This window comes from Pelodiscus sinensis, unplaced genomic scaffold (assembly GCF_049634645.1).
Source record: "Pelodiscus sinensis isolate JC-2024 unplaced genomic scaffold, ASM4963464v1 ctg35, whole genome shotgun sequence".
Taxonomy (NCBI): domain Eukaryota; kingdom Metazoa; phylum Chordata; order Testudines; family Trionychidae; genus Pelodiscus; species Pelodiscus sinensis.
Genome location: NW_027465908.1, coordinates 3,763,052 through 3,789,135, shown reverse-complemented (window position 1 = coordinate 3,789,135; position 26,084 = coordinate 3,763,052). Strand labels below are relative to the sequence as shown.

At 46.3% G+C, this 26,084-nt stretch overlaps 1 protein-coding gene and 1 long non-coding RNA gene across 5 annotated transcripts in view; both read left to right on the top strand.

Annotated features, from left to right (window-relative positions):
- The first annotated feature begins 1,113 nt into the window (after positions 1-1,113).
- Positions 1,114-7,289, top strand: LOC142824453 (uncharacterized). Its single transcript, XR_012899330.1, has 2 exons — positions 1,114-1,614; positions 4,464-7,289. It is a non-coding gene; the product is annotated as an uncharacterized LOC142824453 (long non-coding RNA).
- Positions 7,290-9,528: 2,239 nt separating this feature from the next.
- JHY (junctional cadherin complex regulator) overlaps positions 9,529-26,084 on the top strand; it is a 58,419-nt gene continuing 41,863 nt past the window's right edge. The window contains exons 1-3 of one of the 4 annotated variants that reach the window (XM_075916397.1): positions 9,529-9,683; positions 15,171-15,607; positions 20,702-21,188. In XM_075916397.1, coding sequence (XP_075772512.1) covers positions 15,261-15,607; positions 20,702-21,188 — 834 coding nt within the window. In that variant the 5' untranslated portion in view covers positions 9,529-9,683; positions 15,171-15,260. Of the gene's footprint in view, positions 9,689-15,170; positions 15,608-20,701; positions 21,189-26,084 lie in introns of all 4 variants that reach the window. The other 3 variants (XM_075916394.1, XM_075916395.1, XM_075916396.1) reach the window with 3 other exon arrangements.

Here is a 26,084-nt window from a genome sequence, read left to right as displayed (position 1 = left end):
CCGCCCTGCATACTATCTCCACAGAGCCGAGAAGGGGCACAGAAGGATTTGGGGTGGAGTTTGCTGGCTGCTTTTGGGAGTAGTGCAGGGCCAGGACAAGGGTGAGCCTGCCTTAGCACCACTGCACCACAACTCAGGAGCTACCTGGGGCAAACAGTGCCCAGCTGATGCCCATATCCCAAAACCCTACCCCAGTCATGAACCCCCTCCTGTACCCCAAACCCCTGCCCTAGCCCAGAGCACCCCCTTCACCTTCCCAGAGCCTGAACCTAGAACCCCCTCTGGCACTCCAACTGCCTGCCCCTGGCTCAGTTCAGAGCCCCTCTTACACTCCAAATCCTTTAATCCAAGACCAGAGCCTGCCCCCCAACCCTCTGCCCCAGCCTGGTGAAAATGAAGGATGGCGGGGGAGGAAGGGAAGATGGAGTGAGCTGGGGCGGAGGCCTTGGAGAAGGGGCAAAAAGGAGGCAGGGCAAGATTATTCGGGTTTGAGGTAGATCTTGGATTGCACTTAAATTCAAAAAGCCATCTTGTGCTTAAAAAGGTTGGAAGAGCTGAGTCATTGAAGCAAACTGTAAACCCTCTATAGAATGGAAACCACTTCAAGCCAGGGTGTGCTGCAATGTTCCCTCTAATCTTTTCCATCCATATGTGGAATAATTTTTTTATGTGCAGCAAGGCATGTGTGACTTTGCCCCACCAGTAGAAACACACAGATTAGTAATGGGTACTCTGCTAATCAGTGGGGGCAGAGTTTGAATGGCTGCTGAGTGGCTGCCCAAGGAACAGCATACGGCAGAGCTACTCAACTTTGGAAGCCCCGGGGGCTACAGTGATACTCACAATACATGCCGGGGGCTGCAACTGAAGTGTGGTGGCAAATACATGCAAATATATACACAAATATATGGAAATAGCTTATTCGACACTGACGGGCATGAATACAAAGATTAAGGCAAGACTACACAACATGCAGGCCCCATTTAAGTCAGTTCTGCTGATATTAATAAAATACAAAATTTTCCCGTTTTCCCCATACGACAGCACTTTTAAGGAGCAATGACAGTCCAGGAATGTAACTACTGTGAAGGCAGGAAAAGGGAATAAGGGAATTTGTGTGCAGCCATCTTGGTCTTGTTAACAAGAGAGCAAGTCAGGCTAAGTCTATGGCCTGACAACGCGAGATCTGTAATTAGACGCTGCCTTCGCCTCTCGCCTCCATACGGAGATAAGGGTAGAACGCTGACTCTGGCAGGGACCTTGAGATAAGGAGCATCTGGGTGGAACTAAATAACTTTTAGCCATTGGTGTTTGTAATGGGAAGGAGACTAATTGCTATTGTTATTATATCTAATAGACAGTATAGAAACTGCTTCATAATTGCTTGTATTCGAAGATCTGCCTCGGAGGGGGGGGGGCTTCCCCCCTGTCCGAACCAGTTTTTCCCTTGCTGCAGCTCGTAATAAAACTGCCTCTGGCTACTTGTTGCTTACAAACGCAGAGTGAGGACAATGTTTTCTTCCACAATTTGGTGCTGTGACTCAGATGGCAACACCCGATTGAAGACAGTGGCTGCGGACCGTACCCCTTTACCCCCAGGGCGCCAAATGAGAGGTAAGAGACCTTTTGAAATCTCTACTGGGGTGAGGAGGAGGACTGCCTGTAGGGTCGTCTGCTTCTTGTGGGCTCACGCCATCCGAACTTCTTGAATCTGCAACAAGGTCAGACGCAAAGTGGTTCCGGGGAGGTTGTTTTGTTACCCCTGAGTAGACCTAAGTTTATGCAGTGCTGGGAACTGCTGTGGTATTGGTGGTGCCGCCCCGGGTATGGGAAGAAGGTTGTAATGCGTCCGGACATAAGGCACCTAGGTTTATGCAGTGCTAGGAACTGCTGTGGTTCTGGGGGGAAACTTGTTGTTTGCCGCCCCTGGGGGGGAACAGTGTTGTTTGCCGCCCCAAATATGGACAAGGTCCATAAAGAGAGATGCATCTAAAAGTGGGAACATTTCTGTGTGAAAAGCATGCTGAGTGTGAATGTAATGAGTGGAGTGTGAATGCCGCTGCCCAGGTCTCTGAGAAGTAAGCTGATTCCAGCCGCACCAGGGCTCTCCCACAAGGGAGTTCTGAATGCAAGGGGGGTCAGCCGAACCTCGAGACCGAGCGGATATGTGAGGGAGTGACGACTCCCCTTATTTCATGAGCTGCTGATAAGGTCTGACACTCTAGACCCAGCAGACCCCTTCTTTGGAGTGTGTAGATTTAGTTTCCTATAAGCCACTGAACGGACGGGAAGTGGACAGGATACTCCCCTGAATGACTAAAATGGATGGGGATCAGTCTAAGCATACCCCCCCAGACTGCTGAAAGGCACCCCTGCGTACTACATGTACGTGCATCATGGTCCAAGGACCTGTAAGCATTTGACAGATTGACAGAGAAAGAAATTAAAGCCCTGAGGGATGAGATTGAAGCTCAGAAAAGCAAAAATCCGCCCTGCAGTGAGAAATGTAACTTACACGCAAGTGCACAGCCTCTCCCAAGCTTAGGGGGGAATTTGGCCCAACATTACCCCCTCTACTCCTCTCTATGCCCAGCCCTGTATGGGCCCTTACCACACATCACTGAAGATAGAGAGGAGGCACAGAAGATAATTAAAAGGGATCAGATCTTACCTTTGGAAAAACAGGCTCTAGTAACAAATCTGCCCCATCCAAAGCAAAACACGGAGTTTTGGAATAGACTTAACAGCTTGTGGGAAGTGTTCCTCCAAATTCTCAAGGAAGGAATGCCTGCCGACCATCAAGCCATATTGGCCTTAGGCATTTTGGTTGGAATCATATACACGGAACACAACGCAGGAGTAGGAAAGGGCTGCCAAGCAACTTTAGGAGATTCTCAAGCCCTTGTTAGCGAATAGATAACTACAGCCTCTCAGGCTGGAATCGCAGGCTACCCAAGGATGTTTCACAACACACAAGTGGGAGCCATCCAGAAAAAAAAAACAGTTAAAACCTTTCCCTCACAAACTGTTATAATTGGCTTGAGGGCGTGGGAGGACATAACCTAAAAGCCACCCTAAAAGCCAACTAGTGGGAATTGAATTTGAAGATGTAATCACTAGAAGCTAAATCTGCCCTAACAAGGAGACACATTCTGCAACATAAATCTCCTTACAGAGCATGGTCAAGTGATCCACCCCAGAGTCAGCAGCATAGATCAACTGCTGCAGCATGGATGTTATGAAAACCCTATACTGAGAAGTTTAAAATTAGTAATAGCTGACTGCAATAATACACATTTGGATTTACCTATTGAAAAGAATTAGGAGGTGTGGAGACTAATGGGAAAGCCCACCCTCCTTACCAAATTAATACTGGACAAACCTGTGTCATTGAAAAAAAGGTCATTTAGCAGGAATCAGGACAGATCATAAGAAAAAAAAAGCATGTGAAAGGGGAAGGCAAAAGGTTTGGAGCCCTATGGGCATAGTGGAAGGAATAAGGAAAGTAGGAATACAGTCATTGGAAAGTTAAATTAATAGGAATGAGAAACGTTTTCTTTGGAAGGACGAAGCAAGTGATTTGAGGGTACGTGAAGGTGAAAAATGGACTCTGTGGGAGTGTAGAAGGAAATAAGCGATTGTTGTAATATATGAAGGGAAACCTGCTTTAAAAAGTGACTCCTTGTTTCTTGCAGCCTCTTTCAATAATCCAGGCAAAGAAACAATCAAATTTAACTATTTGGCTACAGACACTTTTGTTAAATCTGCAAAAGGAAAATAAGGAATTCTATTGACACTTAACTGGTTAACTGTATAAAAGAATGAAATCTATACATTCAATCCTTAAGGTTAAATTTACTCTTTAAGAAAACAAATAATTGTTTTAAGAATCCAAGCCCTGAAACTTCACTGTGTCTCTGTTCAAGGCTGAGTTGATAACGCTTTTGGCTTGCTTTCAAATTCAACATTATATGTGAATACAGGCAGCCTGGCTATTTCAAACGAATATAAAACACCTGTCCCCTCAAGTAAATTGTCCAAATACAAACAAAATATTTATAAGCGCCCATTTAACAAAATTTAATGTCAATATTATTATTACTATAGTCTTAATAAGTAACACTGTGTATGATTCTTTTAAGGAAAAGAAAAGCTTTTTGCTTGCTGGCCAACACCTTGTGCTAAGGAAAAGCATTATAGCTTCACACATTAAGCCTGATCTGTGGTATGAGGGAAACTGAGGCATGCCACTGTTGGGGAGGGCTAGCAACTCTGAGGTAATTCGAGGGAGTGGAAGGTCACGAGTACTGATGAAGCGCCCTTGTTCTCATAAAGTTGTAGCTCACTCGCCCATGGAAATGGTAAGGAACTAGCTGTAACAGGTTCCCCTAACAGATCTTAGGCAGTATTTTAAGTTATAATGGACCACCCCGACGGGGTAGAAATGTTTTCTTGTCTTTCAGATCATCAGAAAGCGCTGGTGCAGCTGAAGAAAAACAACAAACAACAACAACAAAACATGGTTCTGTGTCATGACATAATAAGTTTGTGTTCTGTCCAAGTTTGTCTTGTGTGTCTTAATTGTAATACGTATTGCAAATATTGTTGTGTGTAGGATATTGTTTTAATGAAAGGATAATTTGAGTAAAGCAGAAGCATTAATTTAAACCAACAAAATTAATAATTGGGCCCAATCAATTGGCAACTCTAAACTTAGTCAATTGGAAACTTTAAAATTTAGTGAAAGGATAATAGTGTAGTAGTTGTTTAGGCTAGGAGAATGTTAACAACGTCTCCAGAGGTGAACAAAAAAGGAACTGGAAGGAAGCAAGGAGTGCATCACGTGAACAGAAGGACTGGAAGTGGGGTACCAGCCCTCTCCCCCACCGGATTGGTTTTGCTTTAATGGCTACACAAATGAAATATTTAGCTTCTGTAAATTTGCACACCAATCATAAAAGTGGTTTGGCCAGAGAGAATAAGAAATCTATAAGTAACAACATGGGCAAGTGAGAGATCAGCATATTTAAGTAAAGATGCCCACAACAATGAAGAAACTAGTAACCTCACCATTGCAATAACAGCTACTTGCCCTGCTACTCATTGGTGCCTGATGCCTTAAAAGGCCTCAAGAATTATGGAATTGCATGGGTTAACAATTAAACATCTGTGAACTGCTTGGTCCTATATGAGAAACAGTGACTCTAGTCAACGTAACCTCCTTCAAGTCACATACATAGAACAAATACACACTAATAGCAATGAGGAATACATGGCCTTGGGCCGCCCCTCATTCACACAGAATCATTTTGTTTATTGTAACAACATGAACACTACGAGGACAAAGAATACACAGTCCTCTGAGTTAAAGTTTGTATGGAATATTGTGGGAAAGAAGCTAACCACTGACATTAGGCCACTGAAGTTGGACCTACTGACTCCCACTGGGGCTTACCACTTAAAGCTCAGACAAAGGTAACCCCTGAAGCATGACTGTCATTTGTTAAACAATGGCCACTGCTAACTTGCCCTCATTTGGGTATTATTAACCAGGTCCTTGAGGACAAAATAGAGCCTCCCAATTGTGCATCATGCCCTGAACAGACCCCTGTCCCAGAACCAGGACAACTGTCACTGGTCCTTACCTTGGTGATGTTCCACACTGGTACAGACTAGCTGTGTGCTAGACTGGCTAATCAAATTGGCAATTGCCTGATTAGGCAACGACGGGGCTTAGCAGATACCATCGCAGATTGGTTTGTGCCTGGAAACTCTGTCAGCAACACTTATGTCATAGCCCAGAAATTGTATGAGAATCCAGGCTGGTAGATGCAGTAATATCCAGTGCCCGTAAAGATCTAGACACCAGCCAAGCTAATCAATTGATCCTAAATAGTTTAAAGGATCTGTCCAGCTCTGTGTCCACTTCACTAGACCTAACCAGATATTTGGACCAGAGACTAATTGGATTGTTAATTAATGGAACTAAATTAAAGGAATTAGAAGGCCAGTATTGAAGAATATGATAGCTTTGACCGCCCTTATGGTGGTGAGTCCCCATCTCCCCCGTGCCTACCCATGGGAGTGGGGAAGTAGAGAATCCATGAGGACCCAAAGGCCCACCTGGACAGGGCATAGTATAACCTTTTGTTTTTGGCCTCTCTGGGGATTCCTCACTCAGATCAGATCAGAATGGTAACCTCCCTGCCTGTACCAAAGCAGGAGCATATAGATAGAGTTGAGAGCATTGCTTATTCTGAAGGTGTGGGAGCCTCCCTGTACCCAAGCATTGTTGCACCTACTTTGATAAGGAAATTTTATGTACCTGCCCATTTAACATCATGACGAATCTGCCTAGGTTTGATGTGGTTGTCTCAGAGAAACAAAAACATGGAGCTGGTCCAAATGAACGGTACCTACTGGTGTTTGACTACCCAGACAGATCACTCCATCCTGCCCCTCTACATATCCGTTTGTGTGCATAACAGCCCCTCACCGGTCGATCCTGATCGTTAATGGAATGCGGCTCTATTGCACTTCGGCAGTGATAAGTAACCTAACATGAGATCCTGAGTGGCACGGCGGAAGTAAGTACCAAGAGGAGGGTTTACTGGCCCTGCAGGCGAAGATCAAGGAGTTGGTGGCCAATGCCCAAAGATATATCAGGGCTGGCCGTCTGAGGTACACACAGATAGGGAAACACCGTGGACCATGCCAAACACCTACCTCTGCAGCACTCGACCAGGCAGTAGAGGTCAAGTCTATTATCATGGGCAGCGCCAGTAAGGCAATGAAATATCTTGGGGATGGATTTGTATAGTGTTTGCCAAATTATGTGTGGGAAGTTTCGATTATAACATTTATAATAATGCTGTACCGGCGCTTCCAAAGTAAATTAAAACCCCTTAAATTGTTGTATTTAACTTGGTAGGTTAAAGAGAACCCCAAAGTCAAGAGAAAGGAACTATGGGAGTAAACTGAGGCAGTCCATGGTATCTTGCTGAGAACTGACAAACTCAAATCATTGGGTTAGCCTGAGAAGCATGCTACAGCAGTTGCTGTGACCCTGGTTCCCCTGGCAACCACATTCCAAAGGGCCTCACTTTGATAAGGCTGGCACCAAAAAAACGCACGGGATTGTTTTTACGGTTTGCTTTATTCCTAGGAAATAACCTTGGTTCCAAAGAAGCCAGCTGGCTTTTAACTCAGAGGATAGAGACTCTTATGTCCATCAACGAAAGACTGCTCTAGAAAGACCTTTACCAAGTTTTGCTAGCCACCAACACCACTGTGAAGTGCCAAGAACTGATTGTTGGCCAATGCTTCTCACTGCAAAAAGATCCCTCCATCTAGAAATGATCCTACCCCGATTGCTGATAAGCCTCTCTCTTCTGGTCCTGCTTTCCTACCTGCTGGACACCAGAAGAACCAAAATATTACAGGGTGATGTGCTGGTAACCTCTCCCCTGCATCATGCTGAACCACGACTGTTTCAAGAAAAAAAAGAGGAAAAGTCCGCTCCTCTGACACCGCCAAAGCCCAAAGATTTCTGACTACAAAAGGACATTAAGAACTGACCTTGGTGAAAGAAGTGAAGTATTGTATATTGCAAAGGAGAAACTTGTGGGAGTGGTTTGGGTTTCTCCCTCTGATCTGGACTCTGTGCTTATGGACAGGTACCATTAGCATGTACCTGCCCTTCCTAATTTGGTTACTAATTATGATATGTTGTGTTATGTTACTAAAATTATAAAACAGCCCCATCATAGAATTATATTGGGGATAGTAATGATGATATTGCTTTTGCTTATTAAAGGTTTCATATTTGATTGTTGTTGTAAAAGATGTAGTAATAGAAATAGCTTTTATGTTTGTACTAATTATGTAATGTTTAATGAAAATAAAGGTTTAGAAAGATAGTTGTGCTGTAAGCACAAAAGGGGGGATTGTGGAGGCAGGAAAAGGGAATAAGGGAATTTGTGTGCAGCCATCTTGGTCTTGTTAACAAGAGAGCAAGTCAGGCTAAGTCTGTGGCCTGACAACGCGAGATCTGTAATTAGACGCTGCCTTTGCCTCTCGCCTCCATACGGAGATAAGGATAGAACGCTGACTCTGGCAGGGACCTTGAGATAAGGAGCATCTGGGTGGAACTAAATAACTGTTAACCATTGGGCTACGTCTACACTGGCCACAAATTCCGGAAAAGCCATGCAAATCAGGTAAGTCAGGATAGGGAAATCCGCGGGGGATTTAAATATCCCCCGCAGATTTAAATAAACACGTCCGCCGCTTTTTTTCCGGCTTGGGGAAAAGCCGGAAAAAAAGTGGCGGACGTGTTTATTTAAATCCGCGGGGGATATTTAAATCCCCCGCGGATTTCCCTATCCTGACTTACCTGATTTGCATGGCTTTTCCGGAAATTGTGGCCAGTGTAGACGTAGCCTTGGTGTTTGTAATGGGAAGGAGACTAATTGTTATTGTTATTATAGCTAATAGACAGTATATAAACTGCTTCATAATTGCTTGTATTTGAAGATCTGCCTCCCGGGGGGGGGGGGGTTTCCCCCCCTGTCCGAACCAGTTTTTCCCTTGCTGCAGCTCGTAATAAAACTGCCTCTGGCTACCTGTTGCTTACAAACGCAGAGTGAGGACAATGTTTTCTTCCAAACTACTAACCCACATATCAACAGAAGACCAGGACACCATTGTGGAGTGTTCCCAGTGGAGGCCATGTGGAAAGGATCCCACCCTTGGGCTGCATGTTGAGCCCGGCGTAAACCCAAACCAAAGCCCACTGCAGGCCACAAAGAAATGGGCCGCAGGCTGCGTTGAATAGCCCTGGCTTACAGGAACCCCCCCCCCCCCCCTAACTATGTCCTTAGTTCCAGCCTGTGTGCAAGTGCCCCACCAAGGAGCCATTGTCATGGTCTGCGTTTGGCAGAGGACCCTGTGAGATGTGACTGACACCTGTCAGGTGTGACTGACACCTGTCACAAGTGACTGACACCTGTGAGATGTGACTGACACCTGTCAGGTGTGACTGACACCTGTCACAAGTGACTGACACCTGTGAGATGTGACTGACACCTGTCAGGTGTGACTGACACCTGTCACAAGTGACTGACACCTGTGAGATGTGACTGACACCTGTCAGGTGTGACTGACACCTGTGAGATGTGACTGACACCTGTCACAAGTGACTGACACCTGTGAGATGTGATTGACACCTGTCACAAGTGACTGACACCTGTGAGATGTGATTGACACCTGTCAGGTGCTGGGAGCAGGGGGCTACATTTCATGGGGGCTTCCCTTATTCCTTCTTTCCGCCCCTCCCCCCAACTCTTTCCCCTTCTCTCTTTCTTCCGCCCCGCCCCCTCCCATCGCCCCCCGCCCTTGACTGACAGCTGCAGCCGCAGCCTCATCCCCAGCACCGGGCATCTGGGGAGGGCCTCCAGGCTGGCAGGTACCATTCATACTGGTGGGGGGACGGCCCATTCGGCTCTTCCTCCCCCCGCCCACGGCCGCTTGGTACGTGCACGTGCAGGCGGGGTTTGGCGTCTGTGTACCGCGGCCATGGTGACACCGCGCTCGAGGCGCAGCCGCGCTTGCGCAGAAGGGATCGCGGAGAGCTCGGAGCGCGCCGCCGCTGCCCCGGCTTGGGGGGGAGGCTGCTCTGCAGGGTCAGGTGAAGGGGGGAGGGGCGAGGAGAGGGGGGAGGGGAGCAGCGTATATCGGGGAGAGGATTCGGGGAGGGGGGCAGGGGAGCAGCGTATATCGGGGAGAGGATTCGGGGAGGGGGGAGGGGAGCAGCGTATATCGGGGAGAGGATTCGGGGAGGGGGAGGGGAGCAGCGTATATCGGGGGAGAGGATTCGGGGAGGGGGGAGGGGAGCAGCGTATATCGGGGAGAGGATTCGGGGAGGGGGGAGGGGAGCAGCGTATATCGGGGAGAGGATTCGGGGAGGGGGGAGGGGAGCAGCGTATATCGGGGAGAGGATTCGGGGAGGGGGGAGGGGAGCAGCGTATATCGGGGAGAGGATTCGGGGAGGGGGAGGGGAGCAGCGTATATCGGGGAGAGGATTCGGGGAGGGGGAGGGGGCAGCGTATATCGGGGAGAGGATTCGGGGAGGGGGAGGGGAGCAGCGTATATCGGGGAGAGGATTCAGGGAGGGGGGAGGGGAGCAGCGTATATCGGGAGAGAGGATTCGGGGAGGGGGGAGGGGAGCAGCGTATATCGGGGGAGAGGATTCGGGGAGGGGGGAGGGGAGCAGCGTATATCGGGGAGAGGATTCGGGGAGGGGGGAGTGGAGCAGCGTATATCGGGGGAGAGGATTCGGGGAGGGGGAGGGAGAGGGGAGCAGCGTATATCGGGGGAGAGGATTCGGGGAGGGGGGAGGGGAGCAGCGTATATCGGGGAGAGGATTCGGGGAGGGGGGAGGGGAGCAGCGTATATCGGGGGAGGGGGGAGGGGAGCAGCGTATATCAGGGGGAGAGGATTCGGGGAGGGGGGAGGGGAGCAGCGTATATCGGGGGAGAGGATTCGGGGAGGGGGAGGGAGAGGGGAGCAGCGTATATCGGGGGAGAGGATTCGGGGAGGGGGAGGGAGAGGGGAGCAGCGTATATCGGGGGAGAGGATTCGGGGAGGGGGGAGGGGAGCAGCGTATATCGGGGAGAGGATTCGGGGAGGGGAGCAGCGTATATCGGGGAGAGGATTCGGGGAGGGGGGAGGGGAGCAGCGTATATCGGGGAGAGGATTCGGGGAGGGGGGAGGGGAGCAGCGTATATCGGGGAGAGGATTCGGGGAGGGGGAGGGGAGCAGCGTATATCGGGGAGAGGATTCGGGGAGGGGGGGAGGGGAGCAGCGTATATCGGGGGAGAGGATTCGGGGAGGGGGGAGGGGAGCAGCGTATATCGGGGGAGAGGATTCGGGGAGGGGGGAGGGGAGCAGCGTATATCGGGGGAGAGGATTCGGGGAGGGGGGAGGGGAGCAGCGTATATCGGGGGGGAGGGGGAGGGGAGCAGCGTATATCGGGGGAGAGGATTCGGGGAGGGGGAGGGAGAGGGGAGCAGCGTATATCGGGGGAGAGGATTCGGGGAGGGGGAGGGAGAGGGGAGCAGCGTATATCGGGGGAGAGGATTCGGGGAGGGGGAGGGAGAGGGGAGCAGCGTATATCGGGGGAGAGGATTCTGGGAGGGGGAGGAAGAGGGGAGCAGCGTATATTGGGGAGAGGATTCGGGGAGGGGGGAGGGGAGCAGCGTATATCGGGGGAGAGGATTCGGGGAGGGGGGAGGGGAGCAGCGTATATCGGGGAGAGGATTCGGGGAGGGGGGAGGGGAGCAGCGTATATCGGGGGAGGGGGGAGGGGAGCAGCGTATATCGGGGGAGAGGATTCGGGGAGGGGGGAAGGGGAGCAGCGTATATCGGGGGAGAGGATTTGGGGAGGGGGAGAGGATTGGGAGGGTGATGGGGGGGATAGAAGTTTTGTGGATTGAAGTGGGAGGACTTGGGTATGGGTAAAAGGGAAGGGGCAGAGCTTTGGGAAGAGGGGGAAGAGGACTGGGAGGGGAGAAATGGTGGGGTGGAGTGAAAGGATTAGTGGGTTGAGCAGATTGGGAATAGCAGGGTAGCACATACCTACTGTTCAGTTTCTTGTTCTTTTCAGTTTTGCTCATGGGGGTGTGTTAAACTAGTAGTGAAAGCATGGCAGGTGCTATTTTACAATGCAGCACCACTGTTCAGGGATTCTGAATGATAAGGAGGGGGATTTAAGAAGGATTACAAACCCTGGCTCCTGTTGAACACCATCCAAAGGCCTGCAACTGTTTTTACACTCCGTACCATCACTACAACCATCACACTCTGTTTCTCAGTCTGCCAGGAGTTTATATAACTTCTCTGTGTGTTCCCATGCACGTCACACCAAAAAACAAAATTCCTGTAAGAATGTGTGTTTCCTTAATTTTAATGAGGTCCACATAATAACATCTCCTGGGACTTAAAATCTAACATGCAAGTCAGTGTTCCCTCTAATTTTTTCCATGTGTGGAATAAATGTAAGTGCACAAAGGCATGTGCAGATGTGCACCACCAGTAGAAACAAATTCTACTGGCTGTGGGCACTCTGTTAATCTGCAGGGCGGCATTTGAATTTCTCCTGGGTGGCCTCAGTTTATGGGGAACACTGATGCAAGTTGACATGATGGCTGTTTAATGGAGGATTTAAATAGATTATACACACACACACACACACACCGAAATCTTACAAAGGACACAATAGGAGACCCAGTTTGACAGATGAGATTTGTTTTCTTCTTCAATTTTCACTTGAGGCTTGAAAAATTTACTGAACACCTCCTAACCAGACTGCATTAGAAACATTTGAGCTAAGATTTTCAACTGAGCCTGAGGAGTTAGAAAAATCTGATTAAATTGTTCATCTAAACTTCTTTTAAATATTTAAAACCCCCCAGAATAGATCATTATGAATATATGACTAGCCTCCATCTCATATCTAGCTGCTAGGAAGAAGAGGTAAAAGTGCTCTTACCGTAGGGTTACCAGACTCAGAGCTTTCGCTTTTTGTTTTAGCCTATGACTGTTTGCATCTGGCCCTGAACTATACAAAGTTTCGTTGGTGTAATTTAACCGTTTTAAATCAGTTTAAAGTGGTGCAAATACCCGAGGGTGCCTCTATACAACAGGGCTTAACTCAAAATAAGCTACGCAAATTGAGCTACATCAATTGTATAGCTTATTTCGAAATAGTTTATTTCAAAATTGGGAACATCTACATAGCATTTATTTCGAAATAGAGCACTCCTCCTCCAGCTTCCCTTAATCCTCATACAATGAGGTTTACAGAAGTCAGAGTAAAAAATCCTCCAGCTTGACAGTACTTTGACATTATTTCGAAATAACTGCCTGCTGTGTAGATGCAGACTAAGTTATTTTGAAAAAATGCTAGTTATTTCAAAATCATGTTGCTGTGTAGACATACCCTGAGATATTTCTTACTTCAGTTTAAGAGAAGTTTATTATATCTTAAACCTGTTCTCAACTGACTTAACATAAACTAAAAAAAAGTCACTCTTAAACCAAAATAGCAATATCCACATAGGATTTCCACCTGTTAGAGTAAAATTGGTTAGAATTCACAAAATACTGTTTTTTAAGTCAACATGTATTTACCTTTAGTATGTGCTTTTACTGACAGTAGTGGTTTTTCTATTCAGTAGCAGTAGATCAAAATTGATTTGATTTTTGAACGTTTTACTGCTGCCCTCCATGTTCTGAACAGGAACAGCAAAACTGAATAAATTTGTAAACTTCACTTTGCTGCTGCTCTGAGGTACAGCAAAAGAAAAGTCTGAAATCTATAGCTGAAAAGTGCTAATTATTAAAGTTCTGTATCTGAGTATACAGTATGCTTTACAAAGGTAGGTCAGCATGATCCCCATTTCAGAGATGAGATAAGTCAGGCACAGATAGGTGAAAAAAATTGCCCAGTGACACATTGATCTAATGTCAGCACTACCAGCAGAATCCAAATTTCCCGACAGTTGCTCTATTCACTGAATCACCATGCCTTCATTAGTTTGCATGTGTAAGGTTGTTGTGACAAAGGAGCTAAAAACTATAAATATGCATGCTTAGTTTCTGTAGATATTGATGGGTTAAGTCCTGAAGCTCATCAAAAAAGTTTCTTACTCATCACTGAGTGGGTGAATAAGTGTATATTTCAAGCCGTGTTTTATGTTAAAACTGAAGCATGGCTATCAGTTTAAATGTCTACACACACTAGCTGATTTATTCCTTATCCCACAGTTTACACATAATCTCCCAACATAGATCTGCTGTTACATATAGTATGATCATGCCAGAGGAAGGACAGTTATAGATATTCATCAGTGTGTTAATAAAAGGCCTAATGAAGAGCAACAGTTTTATGCCATAAGAAGCGTTGCCTCAGGAAAACTGATAATTGATGCAGTGACGTACATGATATATAATCATTTTTAATACAAACAGACATTCTTCCTGCTGAATCAAATGCCCCCCTTGTGCTGTAACCTAGTATGAAAGAAAATGGCATTAAAATATTTTTAAAAAAGTTTCCTATTTTCAAATTCTGACACGTGTTTTAACTCATTAATTTGATCCCTTACATATGTAATTGCATATGGCTTGTCTGTTAATATATAAACATAAAAACCCTGTCAAGATATTTTGTAGGTAAATATTCTTTGTCCTAAATTAATATCTAGAGTGATATAACTATAGCTATCCAATAGGCTGTAAATAAGATCACTGTTGTAGAACATATGATGGAAAACAATCCCTTGGAAGCTTGCAACTAAAATCTGTTCCTGTATCTCAACTTTATTTCCCTAATCATGCGTGTAAAGTTTTATTATTGGATTAAGTGACATGCCACTGCAATTTTTATAATGATTAAAAGCCCTATTTTGCTACCCTTAATCATGCTGAATAGTAATTTACTACACAATTATGCCCTAGTCTTGTGAATACTTAGACACAAACTTAATTTTAGTAGATGCAAAATACAGGACTATGTAGCACTTATTTTAGTAGTGTGAGTAGTCCCATCATTTTAAATGGGACTATTAGTGATAGTAAAGTTAAACACGTGCTCAAGTGTTTGCAATATTAAGGCTGTAATGTTATTGATTTTCTATTGAATGAAATATTACTCAGGGCTGGTCTACCCTTAAGCTGTAAGTCAGCGTAAATTACACTATTTCAATTACGCAAGTTACATAACTAAAGTTCAACTTTGATCAACTTACAACCTACAATGTGCTCTCTCATCGGAAGCTCTCCCACTCACCTAGCTTACTTGGAAAGATGGAGTACAGCAGGTGCTCTGCCATTGACTTAGCATGCTAAATCGACACTGCTGCATTGATTGTAGCAGTCCTGATACAGCCAGCATTATAGATTTGTCCTGAATATGAATGGCAGACATGTCCCTGAAGTATTTATAAATAAAGGAGTGTGCCAGCTTTGCAGTAGTTAAATTCTGAGTCTGCCCTCAATGCCTCTTTTTAAATAATTTGATAAGACTAGTTTGTTTCACAAACATAATGGTTATTGACTATTTCAGTGAAAAAAATTGTATACATTAGTCTCGTATTTCCTAAATACAGGTCTGGTCTATACTGCAGCACAAAATACTGAATGAATTCTTCACATCTGTACCATATATTTCCAATCCTTCATTTTTACACCTTTGCAACATGGATAATAGCTTATCTCAAAGAGTATTAATCCAGTCACATGAGCATCCTACTAATTTAAAAGGGCCATCTTCAAGTGAAGGAAATTTTTATCTCACTCTGCATGACTCTCAGGAGTCTGATTCAGAAAGCCTTATTCAAGAGACACAGTATCAGTTGGAACTTCAGAAACGGATTTGTGAAAATGAAGTACTGGTAAGCCAGTCTTCTGATGAGCTGGAGAATGATAGTTTAGATGAAGATAGCCTGGAGGAGAAAAGTCTGAATGAACCAGAAGGAGCAAATGATGATAAAGTACAGCTTTCAAATAGAAAAGATATTGGAAAACAGAACAGTAATAATGAAAGGTAAGGAATATATTTTTAGTACATAGATATGATAACCCTGACTGTTCTTTTGTTAAGTTCTTTTAAGGCCATTCAGGTAGTGCATTAAAGTGGACATAAATGCAACTTACACCTACCTAACAGAAACAGTTAAATTGATACAAAAACTGAATGTAGACCAGGCCTTAATGTGAATATGAAGTCAGGGCAATGTGTTTTGAAATCTACTGTGTACAATTTGCGTCCTTAGAAAAGAAAGGAGAGCAACTATTGTTTGTTCACTGAGTGCTAGATTGTAGCTTGGACTACATGCCCACTCAGAGAAGTAAGACACCATCAGAATCTGTCTTATGCCCCTATCTAGGTTTCCTAGATATTGGGTCTGCCAGTGCAAAGTTGGTGGGGAGTGCATCATACCCACTTGCACTCAACGTAGATGGGCAGGAGCAATGTTCCCTCTAATCTTTTTCATCCACGTGTAGAATAAATTGTTATATGCACCAGAACACATGTGAGTGTGCACCACTAGCTGTGGGAGCTGTAAGCCTGTGCTAATCAGCTGCGTGGCATTAGTATCTCTCTTGAGTGGTCACACAAGCGTACCAGGGAACACTCTGCTCACCCACAGTGCCAGCCAGTACAGCTGAGTTGACGTGGAGGAAGGATATAGGTAACTGCTGGTACAGGCCCAGTAAAAATAGGCATCCCTTCTTCTCTGTGCTTTAGCCCACGTCCACTTAAGTGAGCAGAAGGAGTCCCACTAACTTGAATGGCCTTCGGATCAAATCATAAAGCACTTACCATAATGCACAGGCTACTTGTTCAACACTAATAGTTGGTGACTGTTGTCCTTTTCTATGCACTTGATAGCACAGGACATCCCTCTAAATAAATTTAAAAAATGCATGATTCTCTTTTCCATTCAGAGAGTAGTTTTTAATCACTTTGATTTGCTGCATTTATGTGAGAAAACGTATGTTTAAAACAATTTTGAAAAACCAGAGGGTTGAATAGGTGCGTTTTTATTCTGTAACTATATAAATAAAAATTAAAAATTCTATCAGACTGTTATCCTTACACATTCTTATAAAAGACTTAACTTTTATATAAAATAAAATTGCATATGCTGTTCTATGCAAAAAAGGTTTAATGCTGTATATATTGGGAATAATTGTTGTGTTTAAGAAAATTAAATTAAACCTGAAGCAATAATAATGTGCCATTTCAATTTAACTGACTACTTAAAATAAAGTGGCAAACAAATGAAAGATAAATGATTAATAGCGTGCTTTTATTCACCTCCTCAACAGGCAAAATGGCCAGTTACTGAACATTTTATTGTGAGTGCAAAGGATGTTAATTGTGCTAGAAACATGCTCTAATTTTAGTAATTTTTTTTGACTGAATACTATGCTGAATATGAGGCTCTTCATTAAATGGAAATTTGATTTTATTTTGTTTCAAGTTATCACAGTAAGTACTCAAATACAGTCCATTAACAGGAGCAAATATCATAGTACATGCATATGAAACCTCCGCTCTACATCCATTACTAATCTAGGAATTTGAAGAGGAAACCCTGCATCTGCTGTCTACTCATCAACAGAAGTGCTGAATACAGAGTCCATCTAACCTTTATATCAAATGGGGGGGAGGAATAAGAGGTGTGCGTTTTGTCTGGAGATGATTAGAGATGAAGGAGCTCTTTACACTCATTTTGTTTCAGTGTGGTGACCTGGACTACAGAATATAATCAAGCTGCTGTGCACACATTTTAACACAATAGGGCTCTATAGAAACGTATTCTGTTATTTGAGTGATTGTTTTTAGCAACATATTACATATTTCTGTGCTTATGTCGTTTCAAAGTAGGCATTTATGCTTGCATTTTATTTACATGTATGAATAATAATGATCTTTTAAAGACTGCTGTTGTTATTTCATTGGTATAAACTGTCAGGAATTGAAACAATAGTCCAAAGTATATCAGGTCACTGACACTTATCTAAAATGAAAAGTATCAATATAGAACTTAGATTCTGGTTGTTATTTAGGCCGCACTTTATGTTAAGTTACATTTGTAACTACTTTAGAAAGTATTCATAAATGTTGAGTAGATGCTTCAAAAGTTAATTGTTACAGCTTTTATAGAATTCAGCAGACCAATAGCTTGCTTATTAACCAGAGCTTGAAAACTAGTAAGAGTTGGATGCCTGGCTTCTTAAGACACTGTTGCAAAACCTGCCCCATTTGTGGACACCTGACCTTAAAATGTGGTTGGAATATGCCAGTTGAGATGCTGCTGATCAACACTTTAGATTACTCTTTCCTCTGTATCTCTAAATGTGTTTTCCGATCCGGGACTTTTTCACATGAGTACACAACATCGTTAGTTCTGTTCCTCTTTCCTTTTAGCTACAACTGTATCCTACACAGAAGACTTCTCTAAATATTTGTGGGAAAGCTCTATTAACAAACAGAGCACACATCTTGGTGCTGCTTGGTAATAAATGGAGATAATACTATAAAATCTGTAGGCTGTTCCCTCTTAGGTAACCAGTACTTGTGAGAGACCAATGTTAACTAGAATATTACTTTTACCTCAGAGAGCAGAAACTCTGGGGAGTTAATGGAATTTTCTGTGGAAGATAATCAGTAATTAATGCCTCTGTCAATTTATGCCCTCTGAAATGAAATTGCACTAGACAATTGAAAAAATACTTGTTGCCATGCATGTTGTGGGTGTTCCTTTTCCTCCCCCTTTAAGAACCATGATGAATTTATATAAGGAAAATATTATATTTGGTGATCAGATTTGATAGTTTTAATCCTAATTAGAATGTAAAGCTAATTAAAATTAAACTTGAAGAAAGTGCTGTTTGTGGATCTTTGGCTCAAGTTCAGTGTAACTGTGGGGGACCTAATCCTAAAAATGGTCTCATACATGAGAAACTTTATGCATGGGTGGTCTCATTAAACTTAATAGAATTCTCATGTGTAAGGGTTTATACAAGTGTGGACAAAGGCTAGAATATGAAATTGGTTAGACTATAACTAGGGTCCAACCAAATTCACAGTCTAAAGCAGTGTTTCTGAAAGTGCTCCGCAAAACCACTTTGACAAACACATTAACTGGCCGCCCCTTTTTGTTTGTTTACTGGCGCGGCGACCACAGAGCCTCACGGTTCCCATTGGCTCCGTTTCACTCTTTACAGCCAAGCGGAGCAGCGGGAAGTGGTGGCCCGGCCCATGCCATTTTCCTTCGCTGCAAAGAACAAAACGGAGCCAATGGGAGCCGCGAAGCTCCGTGGCCGCAACGTCAGTAAATAAACAAACCAGGACAGCCAATTAATGTGTTTCTCAAAGTGGTTTCTCAGAACACTTTCAGAAACACTGGTCTATACTGGATCATAAGACTGGAAAGGACCTTGAGAGGTCATCTAGACCTGCCCCTGCACTCATGGCAGGACCAAGCACCATCTCTAAGACCATCCCTGATAGGTGTTTGTCTAATCTGCTCTCAAATATCTCTATTTTATTCTAATGGCAGAGCCATCCCTTCCATAGGATGGTTTGGGACAGCCACCCCAGGTTCGGGGGAGTGGGTTAAAGAGCTCTGCTTCCCGCTGCCACAGTGAAATGGAGCAATCTAGCTGGGGGATGGGCAGCAGGGTAGAGCAGGCTGTTGGGTCACTCCAGCTTCCGCTACTGCGGTGAGTGTGTGTGTGGGGGGGGGGGGAGGGAAGGGGAGGGAGAACCCGTTTGATGCCCTGCACCAGCCTTCCCAGTAATCCCCAAGCTTGTGTCTCTTGGGGGAAGGGGTGCATTGGGGGCAACAAGGGGTGGAAGAGGCAGGGCGGGACTGGAGCAGGGATGGGTATATGGAAAGGGGCCTGGGACAGGTGGGTTGCCCTAGGCCCCCCTAGGAACAGCCCTGTCTAGCAGTTAACTACCCGTACATTCCGGCGTACAAGACTACTTTTTATGTTAAAAAACATCCCCCAAAAATCGGGGGTTGTCTTATACGCCGGGTATACATCCCAGGCGCGCCTGGGATCCCCCCCCCCCCCCCGCCGGCTTCCCCCGAGGCTTTGCAAAGCCGCGGAGGGGCTCGGGCGGGGGGGCATCCCAGGCGCGCCTGGGCTGCCCCCCCGCCGGCTTCCCCCGAGGCTTTGCAAAGCTGCTGCGGCTTTGCTCCCGGTGCCTCTGGTCTGATGGGGACCATCTCCAGCAGACCAGGGACACCGGGAGCAAAGGAGGCGGAGGGGCGCTGGGGTATAAGATGAAACCCTATCTTTTAATTAAAAAATTAGGGGGTCGTCTTATACGCCCAGTCGCCCTATACGCCGGAAAATACGGTACCTTGATCATTAGGAATTTTTTCGGAATGTCCAATCTAAACCTCTTGTACTGCATGGCAGTCAATTTCGCAGCTATGGAATTTTAAAAACAGTAACTTTAATTATTTCAGCTATTTAAATCTGAAATTTCACAGTATTGTAACATTAGGGTCTTGACCCAAAAAGGAGATGGAGGGAGATTGCAAAGTTATTGTAGGCAAGGTTACAGTACTGCTATCTAGAACTGCCAACATTCCCAACCAGACAGACTAGACACCATTCATCAATTTCTGCACTGCTTCTGGCAGCAATGTTGCTTTCAGATCTCGGCAGCTAGAGACTGGGAGCTGCTGACTGGGAGCCCGGCTCTGAAAGCAGACACACAACCAGCAGCAGCGCAGAAATAAGGGTAGCCTGGTAGGGTGTTACTACCCGTACTGCAGAGCTGGGCCCTCAGCTGGGAGCTGACACTCTCTAGCTGTCTAGCTCTAAAGGCAGTGCAGAAATAAGGATGGCAATACTGCAACCCCCCTAAAATATCTTTGCTACCCCCCTGCAACTTCCTTTTGGGTCAGTCTACCCATTTTGAGAAAAGCTGGTCTTCCCCCATAAAATCTGGATAGCATAGGTTAAGAGCACACAAAAGACTAGATTTCACAGTCATTGATGCATTTTTCATGGCCATGAATTTGGTAGGGCCCTAACTATAATTGTTGAATGTTTTTTCTCTTTTTTAAAAATGTTAATACTGTATTTCTTTTACTCATTTTCACAGCAAACAGCAACATGTGGACAGATACTGCAACCTAAGATACAATCCCAACTGGAAGAATAATGAAGAGAGAGCAAAGTTTTCTGGATTGAATATAACGCATGAGGTTCATGAGAGAGTCCCACAGGACTCATTTTTTGTCACTTCTAAGGACACCTTGGTGAGAATCTTGGAAGAAGATAACCAGCTGATAGAAAGACAAAATTTATCTTCTGCATTTGATACAGAATTATTAAACCTTGATGGTCAACCAGTTGGGATAAGCAGTGCCCCTTTTAGATTGCATATGAAAGGAAAGCGATTGGCAGATGATTGTCAATACAAACACAGTTCCAGTGCATATGGTGATGTTTTTCCTGAAACACAAAAGCAGAAAGCAAAAAAAGACTTTGTGGAAAAAAATAAACATACTTTGGGATTAGCTACCCAGAAACAGGATTCTTATCTTCACCAGCACAGTAGAAAGCGAGGGGAAGTCCATCAAGGACAGGTGGGTAACGTATTTTATTTGGAACATCTGACAGGTTTATGAACTAAGCAGATGGGCCATTGCTTAAAGGGGCACATCTACTGAATCTCTTGGTTTTGCTCAGTGAATTCCTGGATTTCCTGTCAATCAAATGTTTGCATAGGACAAATGGTGAAAGAAACCATTTGGGCTGTGTGTCTTCCCTGCCCTTGATTGGATCAGAGTGTGTTCATATTCCCAGTTGTGCGGTGGCTTCTAAAAAGTTGGCTATGTCACCTGCTACAGGGCAGAAGCTAAGCTTTATCTCAGTATTCAGGTGAACAGTAGGTAGGGATACAGCTCTGCTCTCATACAGGCTCAGTAAGAAGGAAGGCAAGAAAAACGTTCCACGTGCCATTTCCTCCAAGCTCATCTGTGCAGCAGAGGGCAGGGCTTGAATTTTAAAGGCATCCCAATGGAGGAGTCAAATCCTTGGCCTAATTTGGAAAAAAAATGGCGCCAATGCTAATTGATTACATTAAGTATTTTAGCTAACTGGAGGGGTGGGCAATAATTTTTGGTGGGGTGTACTCCAAGTGGTCAAGGGCCACACTTTGCTTTGGAGGGGACGTGTGGTCTAGGATGGAGGTTGGGTGCAGAAGGGCGCAGGGATAATGGACTGGGATGCAGCAGACAGTGTGAGGTCTGAGAGGGAGTTTGGGTGAAGGAGGGGGTTGCGACCCGGGGCAGAGGAATGGGGTGCAGGGTCAGGGAGGGAGTATGGGTGCAGGAGAGGATTCTGGACTGGGGGACAGATGTCAGAGGGCATACAGGGTCTGGGAGGGAGTTGTGACCCAGAGCAGGGGGATGCAGAGGGTTTGGATGGTGACCTGGGGAGGGAGTTGGGGTATGGGAGGGGTGGGGTGCCAGAGGCAGGCTCTGGTTGGGAGGCGCTTACCTAAGCTTCTCCTGGCCAGCCGCCCTGTGACAGCCCCAAGACAGGCTGGGCTCCCTGCCTGCTGCAGCCCCAGACTGCTCAAAAATGCAGCTGCTCCCTCCATGTGGCTCTTAACTCCAGAAGGGGGAAGAGGCTTGCACTGCCCCCCCTCCCCCAGCCAATCTCTCAGCTCCTATTGGCTGGTTGTTTCGAGCCAATAGGAGCTGAGAAATTGGCTGGGGTCAGTTCCTATAGGCCGGTGGTTTCCAGCCAATAGAAGCTGAGGATTGGACTGGAGGTGGGGTGATGACATGAAGCCTCCCCCTCCCTCCAGAGCAGGGAGGCACTCAGAGCAGCCCCGTGCTTAAAAGAATGGCTGCTGCGTGCCTGAGCGTCCCAGTGGGATCTGGCCCATGCGGGGTATCTTGCCCACCCCCGGCTAACAGGGATGTAGAATTCCACTTAGTTAACTGGTTAAACTAAATTTTCCATCTTACTTAACTTGATTCTTCATCACACCTTCTTAATTGGATTCATTTTGTTATGTATTGGAGTTGTTTAGCTCAGCTTATATGATTTTGTTAATTGTGTGCTCCATTAACAATATATGCACTTGTCTGCTAATGGGTGGTAAATAGCAGCGTTGCAACATGAAAGAAAAATTATTTCTAATGGTAGAACACTGATAATTCAATAGTTTTTAGCGACTCAAAAAAGTGATCATGTTAACAGTATGAAAAGTTTGTATTTGCAACTTTCAGGTTGCTTTGATCCCAACAGAGTATACAAAGTATCAGGGGGATAGCTGTGTTACTCTGTATCCACAAAAGCAAGTACGAGTTCTATGGCACCCTAAAGACAAACATTTATTCATAAGCTTTTTTCCTCCTTTGTCAGATGCACATTTGTTTATGGCCAAATAAATCTGTTAGTCTTTAAGGTGCCATAGGACTCCTCATTTGAACAAAATATACAATTTATATTGTATGCAGCTTGAAAAATCAGATAAAAAGGATACAGATACAGTGCAGATACAGTGGGTGGTTGCAGACAGACATTTGCCCACTAACAAATTAACTACCGTATATTCTGGCGTACAAGACGACCTCTGAAGTTAAAAAACATCCCCCAAAAATCGGGGGTCGTCTTGTACGCCGGATGCCCCGCCGCCGGAGCCCCTCCGCGGCTTTGAAAGCCTCGGGGGAAGCCGGCGGCGGGGCATCCCAGGCGCGCATGGGCTGCCCGCCCGCCGGAGCCCCTCCGCGGCTTTGAAAGCCTCGGGGGAAGCCAGCGGGGGGGGGGCATCCCAGGTGCGCATGGGCTGCCCCCCCTCCGGAGCCCCTCCGCGGCGGCGCGGAGGGGCTCCGGAGGGGGGACAGCCCATGCGCGCCTGGGATGCCCCGCCGCCGGCTTCCCCCGAGGCTTTCAAAGCCGCGGAGGGGCTCCGGCGGGGGGAGCCCAGGCGCTCCTGGCGGCTTTGCTCCCGGTGCCTCTGGTCTGCTGGGGACCATCTCCAGCAGACCAGGGACACCGGGAGCAAAGGAGGCGGAGGGGCGCTGGGGTATAAGATGAAACCCTATCTTTTAATTAAAAAGATAGGGGGTCGTCTTATACGCCCAGTCGCCCTATACGCCGGAAAATACGGTAACATTTTTCAAGAGTATCTGCTAGCCACGGAAGGTTCAGGTTTTGTGTGTGCTAGACACCTGAAGCTTGATTTTTAGGTTTACTGTGCATTTATAGTTCAATTTTAAATAATTAGAAGCTGCGGGTATGCTAGTCCCTTGGAAATGAAGGACCTAGTTTTCTCAAGTTCTGTTCCCAGAATTGAAACAACCAACATTAGGAGCATGGGCGTCTGGTTTGCTAGGCAAAGGCAGGCTCTGCCTACCGAAGGCTGGAGCTGGAGCCTGTCCCCTCCCTGCCTGCAGCTTGCATGTGGGGAGCCTCAGCAGCCCCCATAACCTGCCTGGCACAGACACCAGGCTCGAATGACAGTCACATGGGTTCTCCCTGCTGCTGCAGCATTCTCCAGTCCCAGGCTCCCGGACAAGAGCCAGCCCTGCTCTGCAGAGACCTCCACACCCAGCTTGCTGTGTCCCTGCAGCTGCTGCTTGCCAGTTTAGCTGCCTCCTTGCTTGGCCCCTCACCCATCCAGTCCCCCTCCTTGCACGTTGGCCCAGGGTGGGCAAAGCGGGCTTCCTTCATACTGCCCCCCCTTTTCTCCTTTGCACTCTTCCTGCTCGGTTGGCTCCCCCCTTGCTACTGTGTGGCCTGGGAGTGGGTTTGGTTTCACTTTCTCAGCCCAGTTGTGGCTAAGCCAGCTGCTGGGAGCTCTTCTCCCCTTGCCCTCTCCTAACAGTTCCCCTCCCCTTGCTTGTATGTGTGGGGGGGAGGGGGTTGCCTAGCTCAGCAAGCCCTACAGAGATAGCGGCTGGCTCTCATCCCCTTATTGTCCTCTTATCACATGCTTCCTGTGTTCTGTGCCCTGCAGTGGGGGGGGGGGGGGGGCAGGGTGAGGAGGTGGGGGAAGAGGCCTGGGGGAAGGAATGCAACTGGGGCTCCCTGGTTAAGCAGGCCCATCTAACGCTCACCCTGACAAGTCCTGCTCCCCTAAACCTGGACTCATCCAACAAGCTCCCCACACCTCCACCCCACTGAGCCCCAGCAAGCTGCACCTGGACCCCCTACCCTCTCAAGTCCTACTTCCTCAGCACCTAGACCCCACACCAAACCCCACCTCCGCTTCCCTCAACTCCTCCACTGAGCTCAACCAGAGTCCCATTGCACCTGCACCAGAACCTCGCAACAGTCCCTTGTGCATCCAGATCTCCCACTGAGCTGCCCACACCTGGATTCCCCCACATTAACCCCCTCCACACTTGTCTCATGCTGGACTGAGCCTGCCCGGCCACACCTGGTATGCTTGGTACAGAGAGGCAGGGCCAGCCCTTCTACTGCATTAGGGCCAGATGCGGCTTCACTGCCAAGTTCCTGTACTGGGGGAGGCTGGGGTTTCAGGGTGATTTCCCACCTCAGTGCAGTCAGTGGCCTGTGTTCCCCTCTGGTAGAAATGTGAAGATTGGGGGTTTTCTTAGTGACCTTCCTGTAACAGTTTTCCAGTAGGACACTGGAAAAATGATGGGTTCATCATTTAAGGCAGGGATGGGGAAACCTAAGGCCTGGGGGCCAAATGCAGCCTCCTGCTTGCTTGGATCTGGCTAAGCATTGGGGAGCTGGCAGGGATGGGGAGTACACAAAAGCTACTAGTATGGGCCCCACTAGGTTCCAGTATGCAGGGGGAATGTGGGGAGTGAGGGTGGTTTTGGGGTATTTTTGCTTCTCTTTTGTGTGCAGCCCCCTCCTGATGTAAGGGTTGGTCTTAAAGGGAGGGTTTCTGCTGATTTTAAAAAAACCACATCAGATAAGGAACTTAATTATCGCATGCCTCAGTTTCTCCATCCAAAAAGGATAATAATAATAATTAATATAATATTTACCTGCCTCACAGGAGTTTGCATATATTGATTGGTTTTAGTTAGGCTTTTTAATGTCATCAGATGGAAAGTGCTGAGAAGTGCAGTTTTGCAAAGTATTTTTTACGATTTCAAAATCTTTCAGCATTATTCATGCAGTAGCCACTACTCCTGGATTGCAGGGAAATTTCAATTTGGGACTTGATGGGAGGACACTTCCTCCCATTGTGTGATGCTGGAGCAATTTGTCAGAAGAGGCAGGGTAGTGAGAGCAGGGCCTCCCCCCATCATCACATTTCAAAGGGCAAGTCAAAGACACAGGTAGGCCAGCCAGTCATATGCTGTTTGTGCTGCAGCGAGGGCTGAATCATTTGTGGCAGTAGGTGCCCTGTGCTGGCCTGCTAACTGGGACTGGGCAGAACAATAAATGGCCAGGAGGAATGGATTCCCCTCCACCTGGACCAGAGAAGCTTTCCCACAGGTAAGCAGTTGTCTGAGCCAGGACAATTTGTCTTTTTTCACTTG